The following is a 21,772-nucleotide window of genomic DNA, read 5'->3' as shown; positions in this document are numbered from 1 at the left end:
CCCGGGACCTCCCGGGGAGTGCGGATCCTGGGAGAAACGCGCTTGCGAGGGGTTGCTTGGATCTAAGATCTGCCACAGCCGCTATTCTTGCATGCGGGCTCGACACGGTCACGGCCCGAATCGCGCTGCCTTTGACTCTGATCTTGTCGCAGCCTACTTCACTTTCTGGATGAGGACTGTTAGCTTCGTACAAAGCTTGCTAACTCTTCCCGCAAGAGATCGCGCCAAGTGCAAGTAAGCCATTCATTATGAGAGATGGCTTTGGTCAGGCGACAGTCGTCTAAAGACCGCGTGTTCGTCGCCGGCGTGGTATGATGCTGGTCCGTGTCGTCGCGAATGATCTGACGCAGACAGACATGGTGCGAGCATCGAACAACTTTCGCAACGCAAGTAAAAAGGCCCCATGCTTCATACTCTTGAGCACCATCTTCAGCAGTAGTAGAGCAGGATGTCAACAAATCAAGACATCCAATCTGGATCCGGAGGAGGGCGAAATTGAGCGCCGGAACTTGCATGATGCCAGCCCGGGGATGAGCGGAAGCGTCGCCGCACAGACCGACCGACCAGTGTGCGACGGAGACACACTGTTCGCGGTTCCTGGGCTGGGGCTGCAAGTGATTGCCGGAGAAAGCATAACAACATGGGATAGGGTAATGGTTGCCACTGTGAGCCAATCCAGTTGCCCGTTGCAAGCAGTACTGTATGATTGAATGAGCTGCATGGATAATATCCCATCGGTGAAGACGCAGGCTGCGCTTCCCGGTGCAGACGACGGATCAAGGACACCAGACCTGAGCGGAGCGGCAGGGACCGTCGAGAATCCCAGCAACAGGCACCGCCATTGGACGCCCTCGCACAACGAACCAACACCGGGGACCGGCACCCTGAACATGGAGCATGGTTCAAGGGCTCGAGTCGAGGCGCCGCTGACCGACTGACAGACGTCCACAGGCGGGACAAGGCGCGGGCCAGAAATTGGACGCAATCATCGGAGCTCACGGAGGGCCCACCAAGTGCGTCGTGGGGTGGCGTCTCTCGGGTTCTGCCTGTTCCTGTACGACTTGTTTGTTTGCCTTGGCCAACCCCTAATGAGAGCAGATTGCCGGAATACCCCCCCATGCAAGACAGACTTGACAGATAGCTGCTTGTCATATCTAGTATCGAGTCCGAAAGTTGATGCTCCCCGGAGATAGCACGCTCTCGCAGTCAAACAAGGGCCGGACCAGACGCTGTTAGCCGGCGGCACAGCCCATCCAACCCGTGTGATACAGGAGAGATCAGCGGCTGATGCCCAGCCTCTTTGTCGGTTCATGCTCCTTGGTCCATGTGGCTTCTCCATGTGCGGCTCGTCTGCTGGGGCCGCACGTTTCGTACATGCTTCGCACACGTAGGCATGCATCTCTTGATTCTGTCGCCTTTGTCTCAGGTCTTGCATTTGACGAGCTGCTGCAGGGTGACGACCCTGGAGACGACAAGAAGACGGCCAGCACTAGACCAGCAAGCGACCAGGACACCAGGCCAGACGCCGACACTGGAGACGACAAGACAGGAAACTGACAGGCCCAGCCCAGGCTCATCGAGGGCGCGTCCCCAGTGGCTCGCTGGCGGCATCCGTCCGGCTGCGGACATGAATGATGGAGCTGTTCCGTGGATAACTTGGATCTAGGGTCCACCCCACCCGACTGGCGACTCTGTGTGTCGCGCGCGTGTCCTCACTGGCCGCCTCCTTTTCCCCCTCTTCCCTTCCGCGTTATATCACCATCACCGCTTCAGCACACACAGAGCCGCAGCCTGGAAGCACGTGAACAAATAGCGAGCCTGTTACTGAATTGTCTGGTGTCTTGTCGTTGCTGCTGAGCATAATTGCCGTTTCTGCCTCGGAAAATCAAGGAAACCGAGGCGAAACACTGCACTCGAACACACCCACGACGCCTCGGGGCCGGGGTCTGGCTCTGGCTCTGTGCAACCGGGACGGCGCTACAGTCACCCACCTGCATATTCCGTACTAGCCGGCGCCAGACCGTGCTCCGAAAAAAGTACAGCAACCTCCGCAGAGTTGGCTTGGGCCTCGGTTGCGTGTACGGATCGATGCCAGTTTCTTGCTGGGCGAGTATTTCGTGTTAGTACCTTAGGTAGACCTGTGTGAGAACGTAGAACGGCAGAAGCAGTCCTGGCATTTGCTCTCTAGTGAGCATGCACCGGCGCCTGCCGAGCCTCTTTCCCTTGCCCCCTCTCTCTCCTCCTCAGAAAGCGTCCGCCCTCCACTGATGAGGCAAAAGACGCCGTTGCACGCGTTGCCCGCCGAGTCTGTGCCGCCTTCGGAGAGCCACGGTGCACGGCGTACAGTGGACATGGACTGGCGCAGGAGCAACTGGGGACTGCCCGGTATCTGGTACGGGGCTGCTGGCGACCAGTGGCGGTCGTACCAGCGCCGCGTGCGCACATAATCGGACGTGCAAAGTCGCAGGATTGCCAGATGCTTTACGGCGTTGCAACTCGAGCAGACAGCCGAAACGCCGCCTCTTCTTGTCCTTCATTCTGTCTCTCTCTGTGGCCGACTCAACAAATGACAGCAGAAGGAATCGGACGATGGAGCCTCTTCGGTTCCGGCGCGGCACACGGAGAGGCTTTTGCAGATGCACCACGCGGCGCGTCAGTCAGCCCATCTGCTGGGGGGCCGCGGCTGATTGGCTGCATCGCGGCAGGGCTCGTCGCCATTGGCTCCCCGGGCCAGAGTGGGCGCGGCCGGGCTTCTGGGAGGGAGGCAATCGGCGCTTGGCTGGTGAAATGAAGAGGGAAGAGGTCGGGGGCCCAGATGGGAGCTTCGGGGGAGGGAAAGGGGGGCGAGGGCGGGTTGGTGGGAATCTCGCCGGCAGAGTCGCACTGGTTCTGTTGTGCGGACGGGGCGGTGCGATTATTTGGCGCACGCAACGAGTAACTGAGTCCTGCTGAAGAGTTCAAATTGCCGTGGAAGGAGGGATTCAATGCGTCGCGCAATACATGCCGGACGCGGTCCTTGAATCCCCGGAGCCTGTCGTTTTGCCAAGTTGTTGTATGAGAGAAACAGAGGCTTCATCCCAAGAGACGCGATCTCGGGCCGGGGTCGAGTACACAGCAAGTACACGCGCAGTACACCCAGGCCTGGTGCCTGGCTCACGGAACGCAGATGGAGCTGGCGGACTGCCAACCTGCAGTGCAAGCAGCATGAGGCACCGGCCAAGTCCCCTCGCTGTACCGGGCACAAGCGCACGGCAAGGCGACAAAACTCCGACCTGCGTCATAGTGGGAATTTGGGGGGACCAAGGGTTGGCAGGCCGGAAGAGGCGCGCGACAGCCTCGATTGGTTTTTTCTCGGCTTTCCGCACCAGACGCCTCCTCTCTGTCGCTGTCACCCGGCGTTGGTCCAGCTCGCTTTCGCTCACAAGCTGCGTGCGCTGTTTTTTCCGTTCCGCGCCGGGGGGGGGAGGGGGGACGGGAGGCCACAGCGCTTCTCTTTGTTGAAGGCGGCGATGAGAGTGGCTCTGTTGAGATGTGTGCATGAAGGAGAGAAAGTGCTGTGCCGTAAATTGATGGAAGACTTCCATCCAAAGTTCCATGGTCCATCAGGCAATCCGGCTCCTGCGCCGAGCGCCAGCCCTTCGCTGGAGGCCCGCTGGAGGCTCGCTGCAACCGCTGCGTGATGCCGCCCGAGCAGCACGTCGACAGCGCTGCTGCAGCGACTCTCGAACCCTGTGGGTGGGGCGCCAGGCCGGCACGACAAGGCCTCTCAGGCCGATCCGCCCGTGGGGCCTCGCACGCTCTGGCCGCTGTGGCCGCTGCCCGCTGTCCGCTGGAACACACCCGTCGACACTCGCTGCTGGCCACGCCCCCCCGCCTCTCATCCCCCCCCAAAGGACGCTCGCGCCCCGTCTCCTGTTCCATCTCTTCCTCCCATCCATACCTCACCTCGCCTCCTCCTCTCTCCTCTCCCCCTTCCATCCCTCCGACTCAACCTGCGCTGCGCTGCGATTCTCTTCCGCGACCGCTTGTGCGTCCTCCGCGAGACCTTCGACTCTGCGATCTGCTTCTCAGCCTCGCGCAATCTCTGTTGAGGCGAGCTTGAGCTGTCGCGCGCGCAACGCCTCTGCTCCCGGACCTGCGGTGTCGCCATCTCCGGCCCTCTTCTCTCAGCTTCCCGTCACCCATCGCGGCGCCAACCGAATCTTGACTCCTCTGCACCCACGGCCTCGCGCCTCGCATCGCATCGCGCATCTTATTCCACTCCCTCAATTCCCCTCTTCTCCCTCTGCTCCCTGTTCCAGCCGCAACTCGCCCAGCATGTCCTCCGGCGTGGTGCGCTCCACTGCCCTCAGAGCCGGCGGCGCCTGTGTGCGCTGCCGCAAGGGCAAGACCAAGTGCGTCTACGAAAACGGGCGCGCGCCGTGCAAGAACTGCGCAAAGGGCATGCACGAGTGCTATCTGCCCTCGGAGAGCATGGCCCATCATCACGGCCACAGCCCTGCGCGCCATACCGCTGCCCATCGCCCTCGCGACGCCCTGCCGGCCTCCGGGCCCGGTGCCTCTGACGCCAGGCAGCCCGTTGTGGGCTCAGGCGGAGCCAGGCATGCTCAGGCCACCTCCGAAAAGTGAGTGCATTGTTCCCTCCCTGCGCCCTCGAAATGCCCTCTGTCGCCGCATCGGCGCATCATCATCGTCTTCTTTTCTTTCGTCTTTTGCACTCCTCTCTCCGTTTCATCCATTTTTCTTGTCATCTTACCGCCGCATCATCCCCTCCCCGTGGCGCGGTGTTGCCGCCTTGCCGCCGTCCCATTGCCTCTTCCCTGCCCTAGCCCTTGGCCCTCGGTCCAGCCTCTTCCCCCCGAACTATTTCCCTCTTCCCCCCCGAATGGCCCGGCCGCCCTTCTTTCTAGCTTGAGCACTCTTTTGGAGCCATCTTGCCTTGTCTCATTCTCTCGTCTCCACTCGCCCATTTCCGTTCGGATGCCAGACGGCCCGATTTTTTTCTTTTTACCGCCGCCCTATGCGCATCTCTCCCCCTTCCGGCGATTTCGCTGTTGGCTCGCTGAAGCCGCCGGAACCCGAGCGGAACTTTGCTGACTAACGCTGCCCCAGGCTTACACCGGAGCTCATTGCCGAGTGCGAGCGTGTCGTGTCAAAGACGTTCCCGGCCTGCGTTGCCTTTCACAAGCCGTCGTTTGTGCAGCAGCTCAAGAACGCCTCACTCGAGTCCAGCCTTGTCTACGGTCTGTTGACCTGCGCTGCTCGGTAAGTTATTCTAATGCATTATATCTATATAGATTCATGTGCAACTGGACCTCGTGTGCATAACTAATCGATGCATGTCTAGGAGCTCCCCGACTCTCATCCGTCGCTATGGCGGTAGTCCTACCGCGGCTGCAGAGACCTTTGCGTCAAAGGCAATCTCCCTGATCAACTCCAACCTGGACCAGCCCAGCCTCGCCGACGTCCAGGCTCTCTGCCTCGTCATCATTCACGAATGGGGTAGCCGGAATGCCGTCCGCGCCTATGTCTACCTCGGCCAGGCTGCTCGGCTGCTGCAGATGTACAGGATCATTAATAGCCATCACGCACCTGACCAGACCGACCCCTTCCTGCGCGATGAGTCGTTCCGCCGCACCCTCTGGCTGATTTACATCCTCGACTGTCTCCTCACCTGCACGCCCGGCCGCTACCCTGCCCTGGCCATCCAGGACACAGCCGAGGTGGCCCTGCCCTGCTCGGATATCAACTTCGCATTCGGTAACGCCGTCTATGTGAAGACGCTCCACCAGCAGCTCGCTCAGCAGAACAACCACCCGTCGCCGAGCCCCCCGCCCTCGGGCGAGATTGGCGAGTACGGCTACATTGTCCTGGCTTCGACCCTCTGGCGCGACGTTGTGGGCACTCTCGGCATCTCCCCCTTTCGCGAAGATGACTGCACTGATCTCGTAATCAAGATCGAGAGGCTGAAAGCCAGCCTGCCCATGCAGTTCGTGGACAAGCCTGGCCAAATCAACCTTCATATGACGATGGGTACTGGCTACACTTATGCCATGCTGCACTGCCTTATCCACTGCGCAACCATCTTCGTCCACCGCCGACGCCTCTTGGAGGATGTCACGTCCCCCTCGTTCAACCTGGAAGCATACCGCATGACCTCTCGGTGCCACGACATCATTGATCGCCTGCTCAACTCGTGCCACGGTACCTTGACCCTCCTGACGGCCATCGAGTCTGGCGCCGAAAAGGACCATGCCACCTGCTTCCCCATCTTCATGCTCTTCTCCGCGTTCACCGCCAGCGCAACCGTCGCCTACCTCTCGCTCAAGAGGCTGACGCCCCCCAATGCCGTCGAGACGGCAGCGCACATTGTCAAGGACGGGCTGCGCTTCATGCGCGACGGCAACGAGAGCTGGCCGCTTCTCAACAGTTGGCTCAGACATCTGACTGTCATGCAGCGCGTTCTCAACAGCTCCCAAGGCGCCCCCCACGAGTCTCACCCCCACATGTCCTCGGCCGGCATCAAGGACGAGATGTCGTCGAACGCAGACACCAATCCGGATGCCATGGAGTACGACCAGCCGGCCGCCGGTGGCGCTGCCGGCCAGCAGAGCGTCGAGCGCCGCTCGGTATCCGGCTCTACCCGAGGGGAGAGCGAGCCGCCCATTACCCTTCCCCGGCGGCCCGGCGTCACCACCATCAACGGCAACAACATTGCCACATCGGAGACTGTGTCTCCCCCACCGCCCGGCGCACCCCAGGCGCCTATGCAGGTGCATGACGTGAAGCAGCAGAGCCCCGAGGACGCTCAAAACGGCATGGTCTCACCCCACGACGGCGGCCAAACCACGAGCCAAGACATGACTTCCCCAGAGTTGTGCTTGGCTTTCGAGCGCCAGCTCATGGACCACGACGACCTTGCTGCCTTTATGGGTGGCGGAGTTTGACTCGAGGCTGCGAGGGAGGCATCACAAGCGGCCGATACAGATGGGGCCATGATGCTGATGACACTCGCCGGACGCGCAATCTAGAGACAGGAGAACTGGCCTGCAGTCTTCTCGTCCCTTTTTGTCTTGTTTCTTGGGCAAAGAACGCCTCGCTTGGCCCATGGGGTCCATGACCCAAAAGAAGGGCTCGGATACAGAATTTAAGTTATTCGTTGAGACGAATATAATGACAGCAAATAGGGAGACTTGGTTACGGACGGACTTAATATGGGAGGTTGTGTAGGACTATTTATTGGGCAAGTCTCCTTATTTCTCCTTTGCTACACTGGATTCGTTTTGGTTTTCCGATACCCCGGGGGGGAGGGCGGGAGGAGAAGGCGTTGGGGTTTAATGTAATGATAAGTCCCAGGCAATTTGATAGTCTTTTTGACTTTTTTTTTTTTTTGGCTTCAGCTGAATTGACTCGATGCAACAATGGTGCTCGTATTTGGATAATGGAAACATTTGAGGATCATGGATTGTTTGGAAGGGTACCGGAAGGACTAGAGTGAGAATTAGAAACAGAATGCTTACCTATCCTTCTGTAATCTACTCGCATAAGCTTATTCTAAGGCATACAATGGAAGAAGCAGGAAGTGAGTGCTGATCAGATGTGAGCTATGATGAACGTTTCCATGCGTGATTCTAGATTCAAAGATTCCGAAACCCCGTCTTGTTTGCGAGTTGTCCCGAATCGTTCCAAGCTGCCCCTTATTCTCCGCAATCCGGGCCATGAGCTAGGGCCGCCATGTATTGAAGAAATGGAAGTTGGAGAAAGAAGGGGGTCAAGATGACATTTGGGGTTCGTTTTGGTTGTTGTGGGGAAGAGCAAAATGCTGGGGTCGCGGGGAAAAGCCGGGGCGCGGGATGATGCTTTTCGTTTATGTGGAGGATGTACGGCATGTTCCTGTGTGATTATCGGGAGGAAAGTTGGGGTAAGGGAATGATTGGCATGTTCCGCGCTTCGTTTAGTGTTGCATGCATGGATGAAACGATAAAGAACCGGGTCCGAGATGGTCCGTCGCAAAACAGATATTTGCAGAGGAGGGTTGAATGATTTGTGTGGGGGAAGGGATGGGACTTTGGATGGGAGAGGGCGTGATGTTGTAGCGGAGCAGAACCCTTGCTTTCTTTCCCTCTCACACGATATTGTGTGACGTGAATGAGAATTTGAAATTTTTAATTTGTTTTCGAGGGCCGGAGAGGGCGAGGAATGAAGGTTGAAACCATTTGTGTTCGAGTGATACTGCAGCATGTGTGCTGGTGCTCGCATAGTGCGTGGTGATATTCAGGCTGGGGGGGGCTGAGAACAATGACCTAGTCGATTTCTACGATTCCTGGCTGCACTACTAGAGCACGACTATCTCGCGTGGTGAGTTGGTTGCACTCACAACCTCGACTCGCCTCGGTGTTGCAGCCTCAAACTTCGGACTAGCGCTTAGTTGGAGAATCTTTTCCAAAACGACAGATGAAAAGACGCCTCGCTCGTGCCGGCCGCGTGGGAGGAGAGCATTAGATGCAACTCTAACGCCGTATGTGTTCTAGGGTCTGTTTTCGATTTGGATCTGACGTGGTGTTGCTTTTTGCTTTTGCTTGTTTGGATATGCCGGATTTAGATTCCGGTGTGTCGTCGAGGGGTCGATCGTATTCGGGGATCTGGGGTATTCGAGCTCCGAAGCCGCTGGGTTTCTTTGCCGAGGACAGGTTCCAAGTCACGGCGGTATCCAGATAGACTTGCACGCGTTGTTAAGCTGTAAGCTCCATCTCCAAAGAAAAGGATCCACTGCAGTTGGGGAAGCATCTCTTTCGGCCTTCTTCCGGAAAGCTCGCGTCGTACCTGTACAAGCTGCTGCCCACGAGCTGAGACTCGAAACTAATGCCCTGCATGTGGCGTATCCTTCCATTCTGCTTCTCCAAGTCTTCTTCTCCTCCTCCAGTAATTGGTGGCTTTTCATCCCACCTCGTCTCGTACGAGCATGCGTTTTCTTTTCTCTCCGTTCAAGCGAGAGGCCGGCAAATAAAAGTAGTTCCCGAATGAACCGAGCCAATAGAACGACGTCGTCTTGCCGAAAGCTTAGGTAATACCGCTAGTCACCTTTATCAGTAGCCTTATTTGCAGCAAAAACGAGGAAGCACACAAGACCAGAAGAATTTGAAAGCACGAAGCGGTGCCTGCTGATGAGGCAGGTGGCCCGAACAGGTTTCCCCCACCCCTGGTTCTTGCACTTGCGCTTGCATCTTAAGCGGAAGCGCTAACAAGCAAAAAAGGTTGCGGGCGGCGGGGAGGCTTCTCTTGGGTTCTGATTGGCTGAGATCTTCCAAGTGAGTGCGTGCTTGCTGGAGAAGGCCAGTGCCAAGGCCAGACCGGCAATGTCGTGCCGAGAGGGCGGCCATATGATGCCAAGCCGGGACTAGCGGCTGGGTGTAGCGCTGCAGATCCTTGTCCAACAAGACAAACTATCGCGACTTTTCTACTTTTTTCTGATTTTATCTTGTCATTATTTCTCATCGCTAGGATCATTTTTTTTTTTTTTTTTTTGGCTGGGGAAGAAAAGAATGACCTGGGGAAACGCCAAGTTTGCGAGTGTGAGCCTGCCGATCCGTGGATTTCAGGCGCTGGGGAACCTGGAGATGGTTGTGCCTTTCTGGCTTAAATGGCTCATTGTCACCAGTTAGAAGAGATTTTCCCCCGGATCACGGTTTGATGAATTGGAGGTGCGTCATGGACGTTGCTTCGATTTTCCCTGTTGGTGGCAGAAGTTTTTCAATCTCGGGTTCATTGTGTTGGTGTCTAACGTGCAACAGGCCACACAAGCCGGACGAGGCTCTCGATATTGAACCCGTCAAGCCTCGTTCAACCATCCACAAGCGGCCGCTAGCAAGTGCAATCATCAAGTCCAGTGCTACCGCGAAACGTGCTCCAGACAGTCGCCGACCCCAAGGCTGTCTTCCGTCTTCGGCCAGACCGCCGACCCTTGCCAAATATGGCGTCGGCCTTTGCCCGCATGGTGCCCGTTTTATACCCTCCGAACACGCACAGAATCTCTCCGTTCCTAGCTGCGAGAGAGCCAATCACGGGCTCTTGAGTTAACACTCGTGTGTTTGCACGGCAAACCGTCGCTTGGTGCTCGTCGCTCCGTTGGTTTGTTGCGGCATCCATGTAAGTGACTGATGGGATGGGCGGTGCCACTGGCCGGCAGACGCTGTGATGGCTACCATCCGTGTGGGCCACATTCGCTCCAACCCCCTCCCCGGGCTTGCCTGTTGCACTCGTATCTCCATTGTTACAGGTACGGGTAGGGCATACTTTGCTCAGTTGGCCGCCTGATGTTGACCTCGAGCCCAACAGCACCAGAGAATAAGCTTGTGTGTGTTGCCGCGATGCCTGTGGAGGCAAGGCTAGACGATGGCTAGGCTCGACCTCTAGCCCCATGCTGGCCCCATCAACGGAGCGACATACCGGTTGCATCACGCACTGCTGTGCGTCCTGGCATCGGCTGGTATTGTTGCTGTTGCTCGTGGCAAACTAGGCAATCCAAGGTTCTCGACTGGCTGGAGGCGGAGGCAAGGGGGCCTGCTCCAGAGAAGCGTGGAGTTGGGCTAGGAGCACTGGCTTGACTGGTAAGCCTGGAGGATTCCCGCTTTCGTACATGATCACTCTGGGGTTCCCCAACCGTGGGCTGCGTCTACGCATCCCCTCACCCTCCAGTTCCTGCTCCGCATTCTCGATACCCGTCCGAGTATTTGATCACCTCTCCTCCCCCTCCCCCTCCAGTTTCTGGGGGGGTTTGTTCTTCCCTGTGGCCGCTGCTTCTCTTCCCTCCTGTCATCCTTTGTCTCACAGCACCGTCATAGCAGTACAACACCGCCATCATGGTTGGGAACAGAGAGGAATACTGGGTTCCTGAGGACTACGATGGCATGACGGCGGGCCGCTACCTGGCCACGCGCTTCTCGTCGCTCAAGCCGCCCATGCTCAACGTGCCCAATCCGATCAAGCTGTTGCGCATGCTCAACCGCCAGCAATGGTCCTTCTTCGCCATTGCCTTTTGGGCCTGGACCTGGGACGCCTTTGACTTCTTCACCGTGTCCCTAACAGTCGGCGACCTAGCCAAGCAGTTTGGCAAGACCAACACGGACATTACCTGGGGCATCACGCTGGTGCTCATGTTCCGATCCGTCGGCTCGATTGCGTTTGGTGTTGCTGCCGATCGATATGGTCGCAAGTGGCCGTTTATTATCAACAACCTGCTGTTTATCGCTCTGGAACTGGTAAGACACACCATTTCTATTATATGTTGTCGATTTGCATGTCTGCGACATGCCGCCAAGATGAGGCGGCGGTGCCACCCGTCTTGGCCACGGACTCTTGGCCAGCCAACCCCCGCCAATGGTTGCGGCACTGCACGCACTGTTGCAACTGCCGGAGCTATTGGTTTTGATCGTTTACCTGATCAATTGCGGCTTCAAAAGCTCGGATGATACTTTGGAAGGGAAATGCTAACATGGCGTCTTAGGGCACCGGTTTCTGCAACACGTACAAGCAGTTTCTGGCCTGTCGCGCCCTGTTCGGCATTGCCATGGGTGGTCTGTACGGAAACGCGGCGGCCACGGCTCTGGAAGACTGTCCGCAAGAGGCTCGTGGTATCATGAGCGGTATCCTTCAGCAAGGTGTAAGTCATCCGTCTCTCAAACCGCGAAACCCCAACAGGCACCGAGACACTGACCACGATTCAGTATGCCTTTGGCTATCTCCTAGCTGCTGCTTTCGCCCGCGGTCTCGTCAACACCACCTCCCACGGATGGCGCCCCCTGTTCTGGTTTGGCGCCTGCCCGCCCGTCATCTTCATCGTCGTCCGTCTGATGATGCCCGAGACCCAGACGTTCCGCGAGCGTGAGCGCATGCGTATCGAAGCCGGCCGAAGCAGGAGCAGCGACGAGTCTGTTGGCAAGGTCTTCATCAAGGAGGGCAAGGTCGCTCTCAAGCGCCACTGGATCCTGTTGACCTACCTCGTTCTGCTCATGGCCGGCTTCAACTTCATGAGCCACGGCAGCCAGGATCTGTACCCTACCATGCTGACGAACCAGCTCCGCTTCGGCCCGGACAAGGTCACCGTTACGCAAGTCGTCGCCAACCTGGGCGCCATGACCGGTGGCACTCTTGTTGGATTCATGAGCCAGTCTCTGGGCCGTCGCTTCAGCATCGTCTGCTGCTGCATCGTTGGCGGCGCCCTGCTGTATCCCTACACCTTTGTGCACGACACGTCCGTCATGGCCGCCGCCTTCTTCCAGCAGTTTTGCGTGCAGGGCGCCTGGGGCGTCATCCCCATCCACCTGATGGAGCTGTCGCCCGGCGCCTTTAGGACCTTTGTCGTCGGCACCGCCTACCAGCTGGGTAACCTGGTGTCTTCAGCTTCTTCCACCATTGAGGCGCGCATTGGCGAGCGCTTCCCCTTGCCTCCCACGGCCTCGGGCGTGGCTCGCTACGACTACGGCAAGGTCATCTGCATCTTCATGGGCTGCGTGTACGCCTACGTCATTATCCTGACCGTCCTGGGCCCCGAGCAGCTCCGCAAGAGCTTCGACGTTGCGTACGACCACGACGCGGCCGAGGTTGCCGGCTGGGACGACAAGCCCAAGGCTGTTCACGATGAGGATTATGATGCCAAGACGCGGGACTCGACCGCGGAGAAGCGCACTGTTGAGGAGGTTTGATTGATACCCTTTGGATGGGATTTTTCTTTGTTTGGCACTGTTAATTTGGGAATGAAAAGGGATGACTTGGGAACACAAGCGGTGGAACACTGCATGTCACTTGTGAATGACGCCTGCGCTTTGTACATGACAATCAATCTATATAAGCCCACGTGGGAATGACTCACTGTATCTACTGATGCGAGCATGGAGATGAAGTAGTTTTCAAGCTTGAGTGGCACGTTTTGGTTCCAGATCTGATTTGTGCATATATTCAATATGGAGCCATGAAGTAGCATTATGCACTTGCATCTTCGAACAAGTCTTCAAGTAACACGAACAAGTTCAATCCAGAAAGCTCTTCGCCGGGACGTCAATTAACATGAATCAAAACGCCGCCCATCATAATCTAAGCAAACAAGAAACCAAGCTCATACTCCTCGTCAAACCAGTCTAGTTATGATGATGGTGATGCCCATGGTTATGATGATGATGGCCGTGGTGTCCACCGCCATTATACATCTTTTCCTCCTTGTGCTTCCTGCAACGAACAGTTAGCCATTTCCACTTTCAATACGTCTACATCCCCATCTCCCCCACCCTCTCTTCTCATCTTTCAATGTTTATCGAGAAGAGTCTCTTGAGGTGATCGATAGAGGAGACTATCCCTGAGGAAGAAGATGGGGGATGTGAGATGAGGTAAAAACGTACTTGTACGCATTCTCAATAAGATTCGCCCCAATCGCTCCCGCCGCCGCAGCCCCCAGACTACCCAACAGTCCTCCGCCAGCCTTCTTGGCCGCAAAAGCCGCCGCTCCGCCGCCGATTAGAGTGGCGCCGAGGCCGCGCTCCCCGTCTGGCCCTTCATCGACGGCTCCCGGGGGGTACTGCTGGTCGTAGCCCGGCTGCTGGCCGTACTGCTGTTGCTGGTACTGCTGCGGAGGAGGGGAGTACTGCGATTGAGGAGGGTATGGGGAGTGAGGCTGGGTGTACTGGGGCTGCTGCTGCTGGGCGTAGGGGGATGTGCTGCGGTCGTGGTATTGGGGTTGTTGTTGGTGAGGGGGGTATTGTGTGTGTTGCTGTTGGGGGTATTGGTTCTGTTGTTTTTGTCGGGGTTGTGTCAGTCGAGAATGGAAGCTTGAGATTATTTATACGAAGATGTGATGGTTGTTTTTTTTTTTCCCTGTTAAATCTGAGAGCAAGGGAGACGAACCTGTTGGGAGTAGTTTTGCTGCTGGGGATATCCGCCGTATTGGGGCTGCTGCTGCTGGTGCTGGCCGTATTGAGGATATCCGCCGCTGCTGCTGCCTCCGGAGGCGCTGGCGTAGTAGTCTTGGGCGGACATGATGGGCGGGGGGTTTGAGAGAAATGTCACAGCAACAGGATGGGGAAATCAAGGCTGAGAGAGGCAGAAGGGGATGAAAGGAGTAGAAAGGAATGAGGTGCTCAGCTGACGGGCAAGCTGACTCTTTTATGTGCCTTTTAGATTCATAGTACATAGCAGAAGTAGGTAATCATGCGGCAGCGCAAAGGCCGGGTGCCATCGTCAGTGGGAGGGGCTGCCTGTTCGAAGGGGGCGGACAATCCCTTCTCCGCGAGACTTATCGGCTGTGCTGATGGCTGGACTACCTACGAATCAGCATGGCTGGTGCGGGAGGCTTGTGGGTTGATTTGCTGCAGGATTACATACATACAGGTGGGAAAGACGTGGAGGTTTCGTAGGTATGCAAGGTACAAGTACATGGCAAATGGGCGATGGCGATGGCGATGACTGGAGAGAGAGTGGCGCAGTGACTGCGGTTTTCTGGGGCGGTTCGGTTTTTGGTGGGATTTGGTGGGCATGGCGGTGGTGAATGGGATGGCTACTAAGGTGCCAGCCTGGATGGGCAATGAGTTTGTCTGCGGTTTGATTCATCTGACATTCCCAAAGCGGCGGCAACAAGCCAAGATTCCAGCCATCCGCTCAGCCACGCCCTTGCGTCCAACTACTACAATGGCGGTAGTTGACCGATCTAGGAGGGCATCATGTGTGAGCATACGAAGTATTACAAGCCACATGCACGGCAAATCAGCCGACGTGCATCGCAACGTTCCCACATGGGCTTCTAGATGCCGAGGCTGATTCGCTTTCGTTCGCTTGCATTGGTTCTTGTTCTGGGAGTGGTGGTGATACGTGATGATGTTGTGTGTTTTTGACATGGAAAAGGCCTGCATCAACTCCTAAATCACCGGTCATTGTCGTCGTACACCGTCCTGAAACAGCATCGCTTTTGTCATTGGTGTGGTATCAAATTGAATCTCAGATACTCCCCTCCACCGCAGGCCAAAATGCCTCCTCCGCAGCCAACACCTCCCGCCACACCCCCATCGCCCGCTCCACCAACCGGCCCTTGACAACCTCCTCCTCCCCCTTCCTCAGCTCCATCTCCCGCCGCACCCCAGCATCGACAACCTCTCCCAGCGCGTCCACGAACCGCGCAAACTCGTGAGAGCTCCAGTTCGGAATGAGCTCCCGCCGGAGCGCCCCGCCATCGGCATCGTCCTCGGGCCGCTTGTCTTCGGCGAGCCGGGCGGCCGCGCCGGTCCAGGCGTCGAGGTAGCACTTTTCCGTGGCCCAGAAGATGACGGCGGCTTCCAGCCAAGGAAGCACGACGCTGCCATCGCTAGGAGGCGAGATGCCGTCAAAGAGGGCCTCGAAGCGGCGCAGGCCCTCGAGCTTCGTGCCGTCTGCGATCCGGCCGTCCGGCCCAGCGACGAGGTTCACGTCCACGCCGTACTTTGCCGCCGTGCGCACAAACATGTCCTCCTCGCGCCGGATGTTGACCAGCGCGTCAATCATCCAGTGAAGCAGCTTCTCGTCGACGCTCTGCTCCCGATGGGCTTTCTCGTCGCGCAGCGGGGCCACCACGTCGGGCAGCTGCAGGAAGCTGAGCAGGCGGCCGATGCCGCGGATGTAGGCGTGGATGTACAGCCGGTCGTTGGCGAGCCATTGCCCGAGGAGGGCTTTCGAGAGGCGGCCTTGGGAGGCGCGGGCGAGGAAGGGGGATTGGGTGGCGGTTTGGTGGGCGACGGGGTGGGAGGTGAGGAGGGTTTGCGTGAGGGAGAAGGGGGCCATTGGGTTGATCTTGGATGAGGGCGTCTATTTTCTGCGGTGAGTGTTCGGTAGATGTGACTGAAGGTTTCTGATGTGATGTGTGCATGTGGTGGTGAGATTGGCAAGGGCCTTGTGTGATGAAAGGAGTGAGGTTGTGTAGATGTGAGGACGATATATGGCCCTCATTACGTCACATGGGTGGCTTCATCTGTATCAGCATGATGTAGGTAGAGCTAAAGGCGCGACTCTTGGTATCGGTATTTCGCCCATGCTACTTCTTTCTCATTCTTCAGCTGGCAGATGGATGAATCGATTACTTCAGAGTGTCAATTGGTCGGGGAAATTTCATTGTTTGATATGAACAAACCCTCATGTTAGGTGGCTAATATGAGTAACTGATGCTACCCTATGACCTCTTATGGTAACACTGCGGCAAATAAGGGTGAAGGACACACTTAATGATGTCTGGAGATTCATAAAAAAAGGGCGTGGTATTCTCATGTCTAATTTCTAGATACTTTTGAGTTCCTTTATTTTCTAGCGGTCTTTCCGCATGTCCCTGTATAAAATCGGCAGATGCCATCATTCGAAAAGAAGTCGTATCTTCATTCAAGCCCGCTCGTTCCCCATTTTGTAAAATTCGAGAAATTCATTCGAGAAAGAAAGGCAGTCAACCGTCATCTCAGTCGTCAGAGAACCATCAATCTGATCCCTCACTGAGGAACCACAATGCCATACTTCTCATACGGAAAATCCTCCAGACTGGGGAGGTACTCTCCCCAACCATCATCCAGCTCGCCAACCTGATGCATATCAACATCTCCAGCCTCGCCCGTCCGTCCAGCAAGCACCTCGGCCTCGCGACCGGCGTAAAGCGCCTTGAGTTCCTTGTGAGGACACCAGATGACGCGCATGCCAGCGCGACGGCCAGCCTCGACGCCAGGGACCGAGTCCTCAAAGACGAGGCACTCCTCGGGCTTGATGGGTTCTTCGCCCTCGGGCAGAGAGGCATTGATGGTGCTGAGGGCCAGCAAAAAGATATCGGGCAGGGGCTTGCCGCGGCCGGGCTGCAGCCGCTGGTCGTCGCCCAGCACGCGGCGCTCGTCGGGAAACACGGAGAAGAGGTCCGTCAGGTGGTCCGTCTTGAGCTTGAAGTTGGCCAGGTGGGAGCTCGTGGCGAGGGCAACGTGCACGGGCTTCGTCTCGTCGCCGGCGCCGGGCTGCTGCGTCTTGACGAGGTTGGCGAGCAGCTCGGGGACGCCGGCGAGGGGCTTGGTGGTCGGGAAGCGCTCCTGGTGCAGGGCCACGATGCGGGCCATGTACTCTTCGGGCGTGAGCTTGAGGTCGGCCCATTCGAGCAGGATCTGGGTGGCGGCTGGACCGGGGCGGCCCTGGAGCTTGGCCTTGATGTCCCAGGAGAGCACGGGGCGGGTCTGCGAGTGCTCCTTGAGGACGACGTTGATGCACTGCGTGTAGATGTCCTCCGTGTCGAGCAGGAGGCCGTCCATGTCGAAGAGGCAGGCTCTCACGGGGGGGAAGCTGTGGGTTGAATGAGTACTTGGGGTTTCTCTTGTGAGAATCCGTGTGAGAAAGGGGGGGAGACGTACTCGGTTCGAGGAGCCATTTTGGAAGTGGCGAGGCTGGTTGCTTGGTGTTTTGAACGCTTAATGATGAGATGAATGAGATGCTTGCTATGCAAGATGAAAAAGAATGAATGGCTGTATTTTGGATGAACGGAAGGTTGAAGGGTTGACGATGCTTCTTATCCTTGCCACAACCGACTTTTTCTCTCTGCAGTTGAGAAGAAGATAGTTGGAGATCGTTAGTCGTGCGAAAATAACAGTAGATGCGTGCCAAATATAGACCCGCAAGTGCCATCAGGGTGCCTGAGCGCTTGTGCAAGCATCTGCAAGTTCTGGAATTTGGAACTTTGTACCGTGCTTCTTATTGGCACCCGCGCACTTTTCCATTCCAGCTCCAGAGAGAGATTTGATGGGCGGGGCTGTTGTGCCTGGATTTGATACTATCGCTGAGTTTCGATGGGAGGAACTGGCCATATATGCAGTACCAACTGCTGATCAATCTCGAGGCAGCGATTGGATTTCATGGTCATCTATCTAGCATGACTACCTACATGAAGCATTACCCCCAGAATCATCACATTCCTTGTTCATCTCCTGGCATTATCCCACAGTCTACCATCAGCCCGCTGACATAATCAGACATCCCCCCAAATATCCGCCAAGCCAACAGCCTTCCCCAAGCTTCCACACTCGCATTCCCAATCCTATTCCCATCCCTCATTATCTCCCATTCCAGCACGTCAAAAGCCATGGCCACATCCGATCAGGAGAAAGTCTCAACAAGCACAGAGAAGCTTCCTCAGAAGGAAAACGGCAACGATGAGTCAGGAGAGCTGAGGTTTTCTCCCGAGGAAGAAGCAGTAAGTGGTTCTGTTACAGCCAATACAAGGCTGTTGATGTCATTGTTGGGCTCTGCGATATCAGCCCTCATATTCGAGTCTGCTATGGCCAACCCCTGATATCAAGCCCCCATTCAATCACCTTCACAGCCCTCATCGCGTCCAACAAGAGCTCCCAGCAACTGCTCGTATATGCAAAATGCAACCTGGTCCTTCAATATTCAACAATATATCGTCTCATAGCAAACGCTCACTCTCATAACGACCTCTCATCTCATCGTATCAACCCAAATCCTCATCATCTTCATAGGCCCTCCTCAAAGAATCCCACGCCCTAAAAGCCGACGCAAACGCCCTCTTCGCTGCCAAAGACTACCACAACGCCCTATCGCGGTACAACGACGCCATCGCTTCGTGTCCAAATTACCTTCACTACGAGCGCGCCGTCCTGCAAAGCAACATTGCCGCCTGCCACTTGAAGACGGAGCAATGGAAGGATGCCATAAAGGCCGCTTCGGACGCACTCGACAGCCTGGCGAAGCTTGAAAGCGAAATAAGCCCAAAAGACACCCAAGACGATTCCAAAGACGGCAAAACAAACAACCAAGACACCCACCCTAGTAAACCCAAGGACGACGAAGAAGACGTAGAAGAAGAGATCATCAGCTCCGGCGCAGCCCGCTCCGCACCCCCAGCCCCTCCCTCCCCAACCCCAGAGCAAATCGCCCTCGAAGCTCGCAAGGCAGACATCCTCCGCATCCGCACAAAGGCCCTCCTCCGCCGCGCCCGCGCCCGCTCCGAGGAAGGCGGCTGGTCGAACCTCGCCGGCGCGGAGGAGGACTACCGCGCCCTCTCGCAGATGCCCGGCCTGACGCCCGCGGACCAGCGCACCGTCCGGGCGCAGCTCAAGGCGCTGCCGCCAAGGACAAAGGCCGCTCAGGAGGCTGAGATGGCGGAGATGTGGGGGAAGTTGAAGAATCTTGGAGACGGTATTCTGAAGCCCTTTGGGCTGAGTACGGATAACTTCAAAATGGTCAAGGATGAGAAGACCGGGGGATACAGCATGAATTTCTCGCAGGGTGGCTCGTCATCATGACATGTGGACGTGTCCAGATGATTATCCTTCGAGGATATAGCGTGTTAGGTGATGGCGTGTTTGCCGAGATGGTCATTCTTTCAAAGTGTAGCAAGAGTCCCTGATAGAGCGCTGGATGAATGAACCCGAGCCCTCCCATCTGCTCTGCCGCCTCATTGGCTGTATCGGTCAAGGGCAACGGATGAAAGGCCTCGGTTCTTCACTGCCGATACTCAAGCTGGGCCTTCATCCTCTGCAAGACATCCAAGACTTCCATCTGCTCCGCGTCTCCCGTCAAGGCACTAGACGCAATCAACAGCGCCTGTATCGACATCGGTCCCAAGTAGCGATCCTCTGTGTGGGCCACAATCCCGCACACTTCTCGAGCATGGTGCAGCTGAAGGGCAATCATTTCTTCAGAGAGCATCATTTGCTCCAGCGGATGCGTCTGGGTGAGGATAAACTCTGCCGTGTGGTATAGGAGACGACAAAACACCGCCTCTCTTTTAGGGAGCCTGGTCAAACCGAGGTCAGCTTCTCAGGACCACGATACAGAGAAGTCGTATCCCCAAAACTTACCATGCTTTCGGAAAGGCAGAGTTGTTTTCCGCTTGATGAGAGTACATGTATCCCAGCGGCCGCATGTTTCTCGGGCATGCGTCGTTCCACTCATCGCAAAGCTGCTTCAAGTGTTTCCATTCCGGCAGACGGTCCTCCAATGTCCGGTTCTTCCGCAAGTCTATATCTGTAAACGACAACACGCACAGCCGGTAGCTTATCACCTTGGCCAGTATGAATAGCATCCTCTGCACCCACAGCTCTTCGCCCCTGTAAGTCATCACCTCGCCGCCGTCGCTGGAAAAGTCCATGTTGACGCTCCATGAGTCGACATACAGACAGTAGCCAGCGTCCAGGCTTCCCACAATGTCTAGATAGGCGTTCAGCCAGAAACATGCCGAACCGATGCCGTCGCTCTCCGCACTCCACCGGCTCTTGTCAATGATGGAGTTGAGCAGGGCAAGGCTATGACCGCCGCTCTGCGGCCCTTCCCTAAACATGACATTGTAAAGCTTCAGAATAACCGCTACGATCGAGCAGTCTTCTATATCTCGCTCCGGGTTCTCGAGGTAGCGGAACAGATGCATGTTGGCTGTGCTGTAATAAGCTGCGGCTATTTCACCCATATCCGGGTGGCGATGCGCTAGGCGCCGTATTCCGCAGGCTAAGAGGGAATAAAGAAGCAAAGGAGAGTCGAGTGCTCGGTATGGCAAACACTCGCCAAAGTATTTCTCCTTGTTGAACGAATCCATCCAGACTGCAACCTCTTCCACGAAGACTTGCATATATCGGACCTGCTCGGGCGTGTCGAGAAACTCTCGTTCAGGAGTGGCGAGCATCGTCGTTGGGCAGGTGACGCTGTCGTCTTCGAGAGGCTCGCTGACGTTTGATCGATCTTCGACTTCCGAGAGGCTCATTGGCCCTGATCCGACTTGGCCTCCCTTGCGCCACTCGGTTGCTTGGAGTATCAAGCTGTCGCTATACATGCTCCCTGTTGAGTTTGAGCCTTCTGGTGATATATAGACATGCCAAGTATGCCCCTGAAGAATATGCTCGGCTGGTGGTGGCCCCGGACTCAAAGACTGCATCTCAGCCTTGACGTTGTAGTCTGCAGGCGGGCTTTGCGGAACGTCCGCATATCTCCTTGTACCGCCCTTATACTCTGAAGCGATACGTCGAGAATCATCTTGAAACATGACTAGACGAATGTGAACGATATCAGCTCAGAACTTGCCACGGCAGTTTAGGGCGTCCAACCATACACTTTCGGGTGCCAACGGGGACCAAGTAAGACGAGTCATGCACCGTGGTGTTTGAGAAGTTGAGTCGAATTCCGCGTATGCATTTTCGACCGCCCTTTTCGCAGTTTCTGCAAATCGGGACGGCTTCATCGCATTTCAGGTGCCGGCCGCGACATGTCAGACAGCCGGTGCGCACTCGCTTCGACTTCGCTGTAGGCTTGGACACGCCTCGGTTTATGTCGTTCATCGTCACCTCTGCGGTCGGCAAGGGTATTTGATAAGGGTGACCGCCGGGATATTCTGCGTACATAGCTGAACTCTGTCGGATGGTCGAATCAAGGATGTGGGCTCGGCGATTCTCAGACCAGGAGCGTTTTTAACCTGTAAAGACTACTCTCAGAACATTAGTTCAAAGTAAAACCCAGGAGCCGGCCGTTGGAACGCGTATTGTCATACCTCTTATCTCCCCTTGCGAGCAGGCCGAAGATGAGAGATACGACGTTGGGTATGATGCTGTACCCAAGACGCACGTAGCGGTACCTTATTCTTCGTAAAATGACGCTCGAGTCGGTTTCTAATGCGGTAATCGACAACACTGAGTCAAGCGTCTGTGAGCTCACCCAGAATTCGAAGTTGGAGTATGTCGTATTGCAGCGTCGTTGAACTCATAATAGTTCCTCCAACGTATACTGCCGATTTGCG

The 21,772-nt window shown here is 56.4% G+C and overlaps 12 protein-coding genes across 12 annotated transcripts; 5 read left to right on the top strand and 7 right to left on the bottom strand.

Annotated features, from left to right (window-relative positions):
* Positions 1–719: 719 nt before the first annotated feature.
* On the top strand, positions 720–938 carry CCMA1212_003108 (uncharacterized protein; the record flags this gene model as incomplete). The annotated part of the gene is made up of 1 exon (XM_073700469.1): positions 720–938. The coding sequence occupies one exon, from the start codon at positions 720–722 to the stop codon at positions 936–938; it is 219 nt and encodes a 72-aa protein (XP_073561091.1).
* A 484-nt stretch (positions 939–1,422) lies between these two features.
* CCMA1212_003107 (uncharacterized protein) lies at positions 1,423–1,629 on the bottom strand (the record flags this gene model as incomplete). The annotated part of the gene is made up of 1 exon (XM_073700468.1): positions 1,423–1,629. One exon carries the CDS (start codon positions 1,627–1,629, stop codon positions 1,423–1,425), a length of 207 nt encoding a protein of 68 aa, XP_073561100.1.
* Positions 1,630–2,267: 638 nt separating this feature from the next.
* Positions 2,268–2,447, top strand: CCMA1212_003106 (uncharacterized protein; the record flags this gene model as incomplete). The annotated part of the gene is made up of 1 exon (XM_073700467.1): positions 2,268–2,447. The coding sequence occupies one exon, from the start codon at positions 2,268–2,270 to the stop codon at positions 2,445–2,447; it is 180 nt and encodes a 59-aa protein (XP_073561099.1).
* A 112-nt stretch (positions 2,448–2,559) lies between these two features.
* Positions 2,560–2,918, bottom strand: CCMA1212_003105 (uncharacterized protein; the record flags this gene model as incomplete). Its single annotated transcript, XM_073700466.1, has 1 exon — positions 2,560–2,918. A coding segment is annotated over one exon (357 nt), but the record flags the coding sequence as incomplete, so codon positions are not given.
* A 1,399-nt stretch (positions 2,919–4,317) lies between these two features.
* Positions 4,318–6,947, top strand: CCMA1212_003104 (uncharacterized protein; the record flags this gene model as incomplete). Its single annotated transcript, XM_073700465.1, has 3 exons — positions 4,318–4,625; positions 5,113–5,265; positions 5,348–6,947. 3 exons carry the CDS (start codon positions 4,318–4,320, stop codon positions 6,945–6,947), a joined length of 2,061 nt encoding a protein of 686 aa, XP_073561097.1.
* Positions 6,948–9,238: 2,291 nt separating this feature from the next.
* On the bottom strand, positions 9,239–10,419 carry CCMA1212_003103 (uncharacterized protein; the record flags this gene model as incomplete). Its single annotated transcript, XM_073700464.1, has 2 exons — positions 9,239–9,397; positions 9,913–10,419. The coding sequence occupies 2 exons, from the start codon at positions 10,417–10,419 to the stop codon at positions 9,239–9,241; spliced, it is 666 nt and encodes a 221-aa protein (XP_073561096.1).
* A 340-nt stretch (positions 10,420–10,759) lies between these two features.
* On the top strand, positions 10,760–12,701 carry CCMA1212_003102 (Carboxylic acid transporter-like protein; the record flags this gene model as incomplete). Its single annotated transcript, XM_073700463.1, has 3 exons — positions 10,760–11,258; positions 11,504–11,659; positions 11,724–12,701. Exons 1-3 carry the CDS (start codon positions 10,860–10,862, stop codon positions 12,699–12,701), a joined length of 1,533 nt encoding a protein of 510 aa, XP_073561095.1. The 5' UTR covers positions 10,760–10,859.
* Positions 12,702–13,133: 432 nt separating this feature from the next.
* CCMA1212_003101 (uncharacterized protein) lies at positions 13,134–14,025 on the bottom strand (the record flags this gene model as incomplete). The annotated part of the gene is made up of 3 exons (XM_073700462.1): positions 13,134–13,221; positions 13,392–13,777; positions 13,894–14,025. 3 exons carry the CDS (start codon positions 14,023–14,025, stop codon positions 13,134–13,136), a joined length of 606 nt encoding a protein of 201 aa, XP_073561094.1.
* A 954-nt stretch (positions 14,026–14,979) lies between these two features.
* Positions 14,980–15,795, bottom strand: CCMA1212_003100 (uncharacterized protein; the record flags this gene model as incomplete). Its single annotated transcript, XM_073700461.1, has 1 exon — positions 14,980–15,795. The coding sequence occupies one exon, from the start codon at positions 15,793–15,795 to the stop codon at positions 14,980–14,982; it is 816 nt and encodes a 271-aa protein (XP_073561093.1).
* Positions 15,796–16,487: 692 nt separating this feature from the next.
* Positions 16,488–17,398, bottom strand: CCMA1212_003099 (uncharacterized protein; the record flags this gene model as incomplete). The annotated part of the gene is made up of 2 exons (XM_073700460.1): positions 16,488–17,313; positions 17,382–17,398. 2 exons carry the CDS (start codon positions 17,396–17,398, stop codon positions 16,488–16,490), a joined length of 843 nt encoding a protein of 280 aa, XP_073561001.1.
* Positions 17,399–18,093: 695 nt separating this feature from the next.
* CCMA1212_003098 (Tetratricopeptide repeat protein 1) lies at positions 18,094–19,292 on the top strand (the record flags this gene model as incomplete). Its single annotated transcript, XM_073700459.1, has 2 exons — positions 18,094–18,217; positions 18,507–19,292. Exons 1-2 carry the CDS (start codon positions 18,107–18,109, stop codon positions 19,290–19,292), a joined length of 897 nt encoding a protein of 298 aa, XP_073561000.1. The 5' UTR covers positions 18,094–18,106.
* A 199-nt stretch (positions 19,293–19,491) lies between these two features.
* CCMA1212_003097 (Adhesion and hyphal regulator 1) lies at positions 19,492–21,380 on the bottom strand (the record flags this gene model as incomplete). The annotated part of the gene is made up of 3 exons (XM_073700458.1): positions 19,492–19,786; positions 19,851–21,051; positions 21,092–21,380. The coding sequence occupies 3 exons, from the start codon at positions 21,378–21,380 to the stop codon at positions 19,492–19,494; spliced, it is 1,785 nt and encodes a 594-aa protein (XP_073560993.1).
* Positions 21,381–21,772: the final 392 nt, after the last annotated feature.

This window comes from Trichoderma ghanense, assembly GCF_004382785.1.
Source record: "Trichoderma ghanense strain CCMA-1212 chromosome Unknown scaffold_2, whole genome shotgun sequence".
NCBI lineage: Eukaryota > Fungi > Ascomycota > Sordariomycetes > Hypocreales > Hypocreaceae > Trichoderma > Trichoderma ghanense.
The sequence above is the reverse complement of the archived record's forward strand: the minus strand, read 5'-3'. Positions and strand labels throughout refer to the sequence as shown.